The sequence below is a fragment of the Botryllus schlosseri genome, chromosome 1, assembly GCF_051294905.1.
Source record: "Botryllus schlosseri isolate E-star chromosome 1, Bs_hap1, whole genome shotgun sequence".
Classification (NCBI taxonomy): domain Eukaryota; kingdom Metazoa; phylum Chordata; class Ascidiacea; order Stolidobranchia; family Styelidae; genus Botryllus; species Botryllus schlosseri.
Window position 1 is genome coordinate 28,773,211 of NC_137236.1, and position 12,284 is coordinate 28,785,494.

Below are 12,284 nucleotides of genomic sequence, written 5' to 3' on the forward strand. Positions count from 1 at the left end.
CATATGATATGGCATTTTCAAATTTTCATGATATTCCTCGAATCAGTTTTCTAGACCGCTGAAAATATGTTGAGTTGTTCTACTTTCGCCTTTTCGAACAGCCAGTTGGATTTGTGTCAGACAAATTGAAATTATACGATATATATAGTCTACATCTAAAATCGAAATTGATAATTATTTATTAATTATTTAATTTTGTCTAAGCAAGAAAACGATCGGATTAATTCAATCTGGGCAATCACAATTTACCAAAATACTATTTTATATCTTTTTAATTAGAATTGTGTCAGTTAAATTCAAATAAGTCGGTATATATATTATATAGTCTGTATCTAGAAAAAAAAGCCTATCCTTTCATACAGTAGAAAACTGGACAATTTTTGTGCGGGAGGTTTTTGTTTAACCAGTCTTAACTGTTGTTAATTTTGAAATCAGGACACAAAAGTTCATCGTTTGTGACTACAGGACACACAAAATGTTGAATTTTTATTCTAGTCATCATCCCTAATGTTCGATATTTACTGACTTGAGTGATTCTTTCCGTGGAAGTCCTTATTGCAAATTTCATTTTTTGATAGACATACTGGATACTACGAGTCATCATCGTAGGTTTGTGATCTCCCTGGATTAGACCAAGAATATCTATCAATATCGTGACACGATATATAAATCGTGCAAACGATGCAGGTAGTTGCTAATCATCCGCTACAGTCTCGCTCATTGTGTCCAGATTTAACATCTTACGCATCAAGGATTTCATCGCTTGAGAACGAAAATAAGAAAACAACCGCAGGTGATATATATTATATATATATTATTTTGTTATACGATAATGAGAGTGGTTATGTAAAAATATTTCCGAAATACTCAATACCCAAATTTTTATTGGTACTGCTGGTACTAGTGCTACGTTTTCCGAATCCTGAAGTAGGTTTTGCTTACTTGTACTAATTTAGTGTAGTTCGGTTTTTAGACTTTACAGTCACTGCTACTTAACAGTTTTCTAGGCAAAACCGCTCATTCATTATCATTTGGATTTTAATTTATAAATAGGAAGTCGCATTTGGATGCCGGCTTGCATCATCTTTGTGTGAGTTAAAGTGTCATGAAAACTTCAAGACGGAGCTCGTGTATCACGGTACCTGGATAAGTGGATATATTTTCATGAATTGCACCTATCTGTATTGTCATTGGCCATTTTGCGAAAGAGCATCGATCAAAAGTATGCGTAAAACTATAGTTACTTGAGTAGGCCTACTTTATATATCTACATTTTATACTTCAACTTGAAGTAATTTTGACATGCCTTCAAAATTACTTTTTCTATGTGTAATCGAGTAGCAACTTACGGCGTTGCTTTTACTAGAGCAGCAACACTGACAATTAACCATTTCCGGTATATAAATTTAATAATTCATAAGAATAAGTTGCTATATATATTTGTTGTCACTATGAATGACATTGTTAACGAGGTATTTCTGTTAACGAGGTATGAAATAGGACGGAAAGGTGCCAGAAGTAGAAATCGCCTCCTATATCCTGCTTTCGAGCAAGAAATTCGCCAGTACCCACGATTTTCAAGAATGACAATTTGTACATGGAAGCTATATCGTGTGATATCTCGCATATACCAATAACTTTATGTTTTTACGGATAAATTGCCGCGAACCTGTGAAAGCAACCACGATTTCATTTCTACTGTATCTATAAAGTACATTGTATAATGATCATGACAATGTTTGCAATATGATTACTTCTAGAAATGGAAGCTCTGAAGACCAAATTACTGAAATCGGAACAAAGCAATAAAGCGCTTTTGAAGGGTATGTAACGTTGACATAGGAATATATGATTTCATCTGATATGTAAATTGCAAGTGTGAAATTTTTTTGTGAAGCTTCCATTTTCGTTTAAAAGTCACCGATCTGGATCTGCAGCTACTACTTTGTCACGGGTTGTACCATTCCACTCCATCTGTGTTTGTGCTACGGAGGTCATGCATCATCGATTCTTAACCCCGTGCGAAATTTCAGGCACTCATTTCTCAAAGGTTGCACTTTTTCGATGCGAAATGCGTCACCTACTTTACATACCCATGATAAAACAGCACACTCTTATTGCAACTTGCAACAGACATAAATATAAATCACCAGACTGGTCGAGAGTCGGTTGTACGCTCTAACCGCCCCGTACACATGTCTTCTGATCTGAAAACTTTTGGCAAGATCTAACATTCTCAAAGATATGCCCACCATAAATAACGCATTATAATGCAAAGAAAGGTCCCTACAGCGACTCGACATAATCATGTCACTTTTCAAATGAAATGAATCTGATCAAAGCAACCATGCACGCTTTTATCCGGTTCATTTCTCAAAAACGCGCCAAGCTAATTTTAAGCTTTACGATCAACTACTATATTGTGTCGTTATTCCTCTTCCTCCTACTTCCCTTATGATAAACACTGATGTATACCTGATAGAACCGAAGGAGTCGAATTACGATATACAATCGAAACATGTCTGATTGAGAACACCGTGTCCATGACTATTTCATTTCAACACGGTCGTTTTTTATGGAACCGTGTCATGGCAAATATTCCAATTTGGTAATCCGGCGCCTATAAGCGTGTACTATGTGATTTCAGAGTTGAACGCCTTGGGGATCAAAACAAATGATTTGGAATCGCACCTTGCCGAACCAAACACAGGTATATTTTGTTTTACAATATTTAATCAATCAGTGCGAACGATCAACTAGGCCAGGGATTTTAACCAAACCTAAATCTGTGGCGAAGAATAGGATTCAAATGAACTTTAGTCTGCGGCCAAGCCGACATGCATAAAGCTAAAATGCAACCACTGTTGAAGCTCTTATTCCATGAACAAATTTCGCGCTAGATTGCAGTTGTAATTCGCTACTCGTGACCTGCCGTCAACCGCGAACCTGGCGTACTAATTGTTTTTAGGCTATAGCCCCCACTGCCTTTAGTACCGCAATTTTGTATTAAAGGCTGAGTTGGCCGAAATAGTCATCGTTGCTACTGAAGTAGATGTTTAAGTAGTAGCGATTTACAATTAAGAAAAATAGTCAGCATTCTAAACCTATAGTTTATCCAAACAACCTGGAAAGTGTCAAGTAGAAGTATTCTAATGTCATAAACACCGAGAGTAAGTGACGAAAGTAGTCAAACCTTCAAAACCTACTTGAGTATTCCTAAAAGCAAAATTCCTTTGTTGCTGACCACTTTTGATTAAAGAATTGACCCGCATGGTCACAATGTTTGCGAGGCTTTCAGATGACATGACTTTATTGACCTGTATCCCCCCAAGGGGTCAACATGAATCTGATCGAGCAAAGCATGTTTAGAAAAATCGAGGCTGGAGAGATTGGTCGATTGACGATTATGAAACGAATTGTTAAATTGTTTCTAGCTCTTCTGAGAAGTTGTGAGGACGTCCAATTGGAATCAGCATTAGCACGCAATGATTCTGGGTGTGTGTTTAAATTAGACATACCGGAAGTCGGGATCACGAATGTGTTCTGTGACGTAACTGACGATGGAGGAAACTGGACTGTGAGTTGAATGCGCGATTGTTGCAGAAAAATTTTGATTTCATTCCATTTTCATGAAAGGTTTTCCAGCGAAGAATGAACGGAGACGTTAATTTCAGCAGAGGTTGGGATGATTACGTGAAAGGATTCGGCGATTTGCAAGGAGATCATTGGTTGGGTAGGACTTTTCATATTATAACTTTCGTATTATCTCATGAAGTGCGCCCAGACACACATGGCGAGGAGCGAAGAGGTGCCATGTCCATTATTCGTGATCTAACAGATCTATGGTAAAGTAAATTGACAGTGTGAGCGAGTTTAGAGCGAGTATTCGTTTCACCATCTTTTCGCTGCGCTAACGCCAAGCGTGAGTTTGTAATCATCTGACAATCCACTTTCTTCCAGGCCTGGAAGCATTGCACCAAATGACCAAGACAGGGAATATGGAGATGAAAATCAAAATGATCACGAAAAATGGGGTTTATTGGGTTGCTAAATACAGGTGAACACGAATCGTTGGCATTATCATTTCGGCGCATTTCGTAAATCTTGTATTTCTCACAACGCACACACAGGTCTATAACGCCAGATTGCGACTAAATCAACGGGAGCCAACTTGTATCATCGTTAGGGTCACTGTTCTGGCGATTAATAACTGTATTTAACCGGTTAATCACCGTATTTTTGCCAATTTCATGGTTGGCGAATAAAAGTATTGCTAGGATAGATCCCAATGATCCGTAATATAATGCTTGTAGGCTTATGATATCACACACGCAGGATGGAATACAAACTATACTAACGAAAAACAAGGCAAGGATTTTATCATTTTCCAGCAACTTCCGCATCGGACCCGGATCCAACAAGTACAGACTGCACGTATCCGGATACTCCGGGAATTCAACCTCCGGAGATGGTTTTTCATCTCACGACAATCACCAATTCTCAACGAAGGACGCGGATCACGATGGTTCGCCAGGGAATTGCGCTTCACTCCTGGAAGCAGGCTGGTGGTATCACATCTGCTACCACAGCAACCTCAACGGAAACTTCCACAAAACAGACGACAAGGGAGTCCGGTGGGGTCAGGACCTCCTGCAATTCTCGGAGATGAAGCTCCGGAAAAGATCGTGAGCTTGACCTTTTCTGTGACGTCACACTTCAAAAGGAGCCTTCCTCTCGTATGGCTGTTTTGACTCAAACTTTATAGCGCCCTCTCGCGGTACGGTTTTCTCGTGGCCGGTCGTACGAATCCAGTATGGCCCGGCCTTTCACTATAGGCCCATCTCCGGGTTTCTTTCACTATAGGCCTATACTTGCATACTATTTACAATTTTAATGTTACTTTTTCTTATTAATATCTACTAAAACCCTGAAAAAATGGTACGTTTTTCCCGACTTCGTGGTCGGTTGACTAAAAAAATATGGTCATTTTCCGGCTGAATTCTCGGTAAACCCTTCGGTCCGTCATTTGGCCGCTGATTTCCTAAATCTCGATCCAATTTCCACGTACGTTTAACCAAAATTCCTAAAAAGAGGACATTTAGGCGTCCTCCGAGGACACTTTCAAAAAAGTCAAAAAAGAAGACAACTCCTCTTAAAAGAGGACGTTTGGTAATCCTAATACAGGGGTCACCAACACGCGGCCCGCGAGTTCATATTTTGCGGCCCGCGACCTGATTTGAAATTTCGGAAGACCACTTAGTAAAGCATTTTGAAATGCTGAGATTGATTTCAGTTTAAATACTATGTTGTTGTTGTTCAAAGTGTGTGGAATGCTCCTGTGCTCAATATCACTATTCCTCACTCGCTGATGCGGCTTCGGCGATAGTAATATCATTCCACGGAGGAAGGATTTGCTGATATGAATGAGCATATTTCCTTGACGTGCAATGGCCCACCAATGCCACGACCGAGACGCTTAGAAAATGACTTCAGGCTCCGCACAAGACAAAGCTTTACGAGGAGGTAGTTCTCCAGCAAGTACTGTGTCTAGCTAACCCCAATATCGATTCTTTAGTTCAGGGGTGGCCAAATCTGCGGCAGTAGAAGGAAAATTATGTTACCGTCAACACTTATTTCAATTAGGATGTGTTGGCGGCCATCAATACGCAAATTGAATATTCGGATTGACTCCCTAATTAATGAGAGGTTTGAAGTATTCTTGAAATTTTCTTCGCACTTCGCGCGGTTCCATGCGAGTTGATTTTAGATTTTAATTTAGTAATGTATTTTGTAATCTCAGCCCCACAGTACAGATGCGAACAGCACAGGAAAATGATGCGCCCCATAAAGGAATACCAATTTGTATTCGTGTTCTCCTCATCACGAATGAAATTTGTTTCTGGTAGGCCCACATTTGGGCAAATCCAACATCTTTCCATTATATTGACAATCCTGATGGGATGCCAAGAAATAACAGCATGCAACTGAGGGGTCTAATACCAATTGGACCACCAAAAGATGCAGCACAGCATTAATGGCTTCCCTAAATTTTCGAAGAAACCTCCTGCATCAACTATCGGCAAATTTGATCACATGGGCTGAGAAAGGATAAAGGTATGATAGTAATATGTGAAACTAACGAAGTTCACTCGAGAATGTGGAAAAAGTTTCGCGCTTCGCGCGACCAACAAGGAGACCGCTGGGGTTATTTATAACAGGAGGGCTCACGATGCCGGTGCGCAGAGTAAACCGATAGGAATAAATAGATTGGTCTGGAGTTCACCGGCAATTGACATTGGCAGTTTAACGTGGGGATTCGGCCTGCAATTAGTTCATTACGACTATGCACTGGAATGCAGTCGTACCCAACATAAGTAGGCTAATCGAAATGTGGCCGTGAATAGCAAAAAGGCTGGCCACATATTCACGTCTTCTTTAGTTACTGAAGAGTGTTGCCAGGTACCGTGTGCAGCTCATAGTACAAAATAGAATGAAAGTGATGATCACGATTTTTTGTTGTTGCATTTCTTCAACAAAATATTATTTCCTTTGTGGTAACTATGCCCGTCTCCCATGTTAGAGAGAACAGCGCTGTACTGACGTAGAGTTAAAAAAACGTGGCTGTTAAACTCCGTTGCCAATCTTGATATTGAAGTCATGCGGCCCGCGGCCTCGACGAATTTTGAAAAGTGGCCCCCGACCCGTTTTGAGTTGGCGACCCCTGCCCTAATATGTACTGATTCTATACACAGAGTCTATAGCGTGCAAGTTTATATCATAAGGAGATTAGAACTTCTTCGATCACTCAAAACTTGTTATACAGGACCACAGGACATTGGCCCACCTAAAATTTTGTTCAATAACAATGATTTGCCATTTATAGACGCACAGCAATCAATATATGCCGAAATCACGGCGAAAATCGCATTCTTTTTGTGCTTTCGCTTGTAAATGCCCTTGCCCATATATAACGAAGTCTCTACGAAAATTGAATTATCCTGTGTGTTTTCGCTTTGTAAGGAGAGAGAGAGTCTTTCTTTCCATCCAACCAAAATACATTAAAAAAAACAGACGGCAGTGATGGCGGTACGGAAATATGCATGTACAGTATTCGGCATCAGATAGGAATGATCGATAAGACCGTGAAGGTCAACTAGTCTGATCACACCAGCATCAACAGGTTCACTTGACTCTGAACAGTCTGGCTGTGAAAAATGTTAGTTAAAAAAAGGAAGACGAAATTGGTATTTCTGCACTGGCAATTAGTTTTTATCTGCGGGATGGCATTTGTCTTGTGGGGTTCTGATTGCCATGACTGGAACATTTGGCGCCAGCCATTTAGGCGCCTATGAACAATTAAACATATATGTATATCGTATATATATAGAAGTCAGTCAGCATAAAGGCAGTCCTTTTCCGCCAAGGTTTTCTCGTTCTGGCACACTTCTCGGAGTCGCATGTTAGAAGGCCTGAAATTTCATATGTCTTGCTGCGTCATGGCTTGGTAATGGCTGACGCCGAGATGCCCGATTTCTATACCTCATGCGTATTATTTCTTGGGGGAAGGGTATCCAATAAGCAAGAAATTTGACACCATTAAATCGCGACCTGCGCGATTTGCCTAAATTTCCAAAATAATACTTTATAATTTATGTTAATTCACGAAAAAAATTTGGGGCCCCTTCGAGCTCGTTCCCCCCATCCCAATTGGGGGTTTTGCGTGCGGCAGTTACGGTCCTGGACTCCAATATAGCCGTTTTAACGCGCCATCTCCCCCTTCGTCCGTTCTCGCCCCCTAACGCTATTTTCGCCCCCTGGACCGCCAAATCGCCCCCTAGGGGGCGATATCGCCCACGTTGGGAACCACTGATATAAGGCATGGCGGGTATTCTTACAATCACACTACTACATGTAGGTTACATCGAATATATATTTACAACGTTACGCAATGACGAGCAAAGCGAATACTTCTGACGTAATAAGGGACAGTGGCATTTCAAAACCCGACGTTTCTGCCTTCAATGACCTGGTCTAATATCGCACTCTTCATTGTTCAAGAATTTTCACTGTTCAGTTTATGTCATGATTCTTCTACAAATAAAAAGTAATCATTCTTTCACAAAGAAATCGATTAGATATGTGAAATAATCGATTACGATTACGATTACTTCGGATTTTTTTCGAGAATGTAATCGATTGCGATTACGATTACTAATCACGATTACCCCATGTCTGTCTGTCTGTCCCATGTCTTCCAGGTTGCAGTTTCTCGATGCGAGCTCTATCGCAGGGTTGTAATGATTCAAGTCATGACTCGACTCGAGTCGCGATTATTTGGTGACTCCGCTTGACTCGAGTCATATTTTCAAATGCGTAGATTGACTCGACTCGACTCGAGTAGATTTTTGGATTGACTCAACTTGTACTCGAGTCATTGTGCATCACTTGAACCAAGTCATATGCATCGAGACTAGGATGACCAAGACGGACATTTCATGTAACTTTGAAGAATAGTAAAGTTGCCACATTATTGGTATTTCGTCTATCAGTCCTGATACTTCGAAAATAGAGCCACAAACTGCTAAGACTGGGGAAAATCACTATATTATGAATGCGAGCCATTCTATATCATTCAAGCAGAGTTGAAACAAGTGGATTGAACCCGATTGAACTTAAACGTGATCAGTGAACTTAATGCCTTGGACTCGGACTCGACTTCAAACGCCATGACTCGGACTCGACCCTCTACGAGCTGACTTGGACTCGGACTTGGCTCGGAGGTGAATTGAAAATGACTCGACTTGACTCGAGTCAAAACGATAAAAGTGAGATTGACTTCTGACTCGGAACCTTGTGACTTGGTTACAACCCTGTTCTACTGTAATCATATTTCGTTATATATAAATATATATTCACTATACTGGCCGAGGTTCGGTTGTAGCCTACGCTATAACCGTTGCGCACATATGCCTTCTGATCTGAAAACTCTAGGCCGTTCCACTCCGTCTATCTCTGTGTTATTGAGGTCAAGCGTCATCGATTCTTAACCCCGTGCCAAATTTCGGGCACTCATTTCTTCAAGGTTGCACTTTTTCGATGCGACCTCTACGTTAGTCCTATTTTTTTCCGAATGACGAGGAAAATATGTCATGTAATGCGTCACCTACTTTACTTGCACATGATGCAACAGCACACTCTAATTGCAACTTGTAACATATATAAATATAAATCACCAGAGCGGTCGAGATTAGGTTGTACGCTATAACCGTCCCGTACACATGTCTTCTGATTTGCAAACTTCAGAAATTCTCAACGATAACCATAAATAATGCATTATAATGCGAAGAAAGGTCCCTACAGCGACTCGACAAAATCATGTCGATTGAGGATGAGTGACTTCAATTCTACAGTGATTGATGAAGTGGAATATATTTTTGCTGCAATATAAAAATTCGACTTTATGAGGAAAATTACTGCCGAAAAAAGATTTCACACTAGAAACTTTAATAAACGACCACCACGTATTTATTGTGCAATGTCCCATTAATTTTAAATTGCTGATTTGCTCCGCTCTGCTTAGTTGGAAATTGGAAATCTGGATGCTATTAGTCAATACCGAGGCTTGTGCCGGGGAATACACGACCCCGACACGACGTTCCAAACTAGACAATATCAATATAGGCAATTAGGCCTATAGTAATTTTGTATTAAAGGCAGATTTGGCCGAAATAGTCATCGTAGGTACGTTGCGATTTCCATTTAAGTAGGCTAAAATAGTCAGCGTTCTAGACCTAGTTTGGCCTAATATCCCGGAAACTGTCAAGTAGAAGTAGTCTAAAGTCATAAACATTGAGAGTTGAGAATAAATAGGGAATTCAAGTAAGCAAAACCTATACTTGAGTATTCCTAAAAGTAGACGTCCTCTGTTACTGACCACTTTTGATTAAAGAATTGACCATGGTCACAATGTTTACAAGGCTTTCAGATCCACTATATTGTGGCGGTATCCTCTTTCTCATACTTCCCTTAAGATAAACACTCATGTATATCTGATAGAACTGCAGGAGTCGAATTACGACAAACAATTGAAACATGTCTGATTGAGAACACCAAGTGTACATGACTATTTCATTTCAACATGGTCGTCTTTTAGAACACCGTGTCCTGGCAAATATTCCAATTTGGTAACCCGGCACCTATAAGCGGTGTCTGTGTGATTTCAGAGTTGAACGCCTTGAGGATCAAAACGAATGAATTGGAATCGCAACTTACCAAACCAAATACAGGTAGGCCTATATGGTATATTTGATACTTGCTCGCTCACACATTGAAACGGAGTGTTCGGTTCTCTGGTGGAAGGGTTTCAAGGTGCATATGCCGGCCTGGCAGCGAATGTAATGCTCGCTCCACGAAGGGATTTACTTGCGCCGCTGGTTTATTCAGTGACTGTTAGTCAGCACCAGTGATATTTTCGGTCATTAGACACTTTGCATCATCCGAGAAGTTCTGCGCCCTGCGATTTATGAAGTGCAATGCTACAACTGTGCCACACTTCGACCAAATACATTTACCACCTTCACTTTCCATTTCCACTCGAAATAGTTTTCACGCGTCTTATATATCGGTACATATACTTGTAAGTACGTAGAAATATAGAGCGTTGATTCTATTTTGACTCGTGTAGGCTATACCAACGCTGACAACTTTGACCATCTATGTTGAAATGAGGATAACGAATGGGATAATCGCGTCATGCATATTGGGGATTATTTTGGCTGCGGATCAACACGAGGAAATGCGCTGCAAAGTACGGCCAGGTTGTCATCTTGCTAAATGCGATCCCGGACCGCTGTTTCCTAGTTTGAACGCAAATGAATATCCTGTTACTTGCGTGAGGTCATCCGTTCAAGACGAGGATGAATACAAGGAATTGAAAAGCGAAATGAGAATCATGCGAACACCTACTTCCATTGTGTGCATCTGTATATAGGTTTCCATTCAAAACAAATTATGTTTTAAAACAATTTGTTTGTAACATGTTTTGAACGGTGGTTTAAAAATGACATTTTTTTTTCAATTTGTATAATTATGACATAATTGTGTAAATACGTTCGAAAATGATGTGGTACGAACCTACAGGCGATTTGCACTTGATATAGTCAACGTATGCGATATGGAATGGTTGAAACCCTAAAAATTGTCGTCGGTTTAACAATTATTATAGCACGTAGATTGAATTTCAGTGTTTACCGCCGGAGTGCTATGGTAGGGGAGATCGGGGACAAATGTGACTAGGGGCAAATGTAATAATCGATCTCACCGCTAGTAGGGTGGAGAAATCAGCTTGATAGTTTAATGGCATGCAGTAGTTAGCTCTCCTAATATACCTGGAGTTACGTTGAGCTACGACGCGAAACCCCGGAATAATTTGACAAAAACGAAATTTTTGACCCATGAGTAAATATTTTCTGGTCTGGAATAATTTGTTTAGACGAATAGTACCTCAAGTAGTTAAAACGTAATATATGTAGCTGGAACAATGTTACGATAGTCTACCGTGATGATGGAAAGACTAGGACTTGCATCGCCGGGAAGGTACCATACTGAGACACTAATCATGGTCGAGCGTGTCAGGGGCAATCGTAACACTCTGTTACTTTTGACCCGTTACAATATGTTATCAATTATGAATGTCTTTGTTCATATGTTGGTATTACCATTCATCTACTGCAGAATAATCTTGGAACTGCCAGAAGCTCACCAGAACAGATACTACCTTGCGATACCAATTATAACATGATCATCTGTCGAAACGGCCATACAAGAGTGGTGATGTGAACCTTACGGTTCGGTTATTTCCGTGATTCAACCACCCTTTCCAAATAATCCCGTGTGTATATAGGCCTATATTATACGTTCCTACATCGCTGACGACATACGATATAAAGAAACTGGGGATATCATATTGGTACATCAGGGCTGTTTAAATGGATAATCTCATCCAAAATAATTAGAATATATACGCCGGAACATTTCCACACATCTAAAATAGAATATCACTTGAGAGGTTGGTAAAGTTGCGAATGTATGGAAAGAGTATCAAATATGGTATGGAAGAATGTTGGTATGGTATGGTAAATTGTCAAGTATGGTATGGAACGATTGGGCGGGTATGGAGTATGGAAAATTCTCATTCCATTCCATACCATACCATACCATGCCCTGCGCGTAAGTTCGCCGAAGCGAGAAGATTTGCATTATCGGCATTAACCATGTACTCAACC

The 12,284-nt window shown here is 40.3% G+C and overlaps 1 protein-coding gene and 1 long non-coding RNA gene across 5 annotated transcripts in view; one reads left to right on the forward strand and one right to left on the reverse strand.

The window, feature by feature from the left end:
* LOC145435335 (uncharacterized) overlaps positions 1-12,284 on the reverse strand; it is a 200,220-nt gene that overhangs the window by 113,980 nt on the left and 73,956 nt on the right. The window lies entirely within an intron of this gene.
* The window catches only part of LOC145435071 (microfibril-associated glycoprotein 4-like), a 489,059-nt gene that overhangs the window by 8,315 nt on the left and 468,460 nt on the right, over positions 1-12,284 (forward strand). Inside the window, exons 2-8 of one of the 4 annotated variants that reach the window (XM_080312355.1) lie at positions 731-793; positions 1,761-1,823; positions 2,648-2,710; positions 3,435-3,577; positions 3,637-3,733; positions 3,961-4,057; positions 4,392-5,321. In XM_080312355.1, coding sequence (XP_080168481.1) covers positions 731-793; positions 1,761-1,823; positions 2,648-2,710; positions 3,435-3,577; positions 3,637-3,733; positions 3,961-4,057; positions 4,392-4,689 — 824 coding nt within the window. In that variant the 3' untranslated portion in view covers positions 4,690-5,321. Of the gene's footprint in view, positions 1-730; positions 794-1,760; positions 1,824-2,647; positions 2,711-3,434; positions 3,578-3,636; positions 3,734-3,960; positions 4,058-4,391; positions 5,322-12,284 lie in introns of those variants that run through there. The other 3 variants (XM_080312356.1, XM_080312357.1, XM_080312365.1) reach the window with 3 other exon arrangements.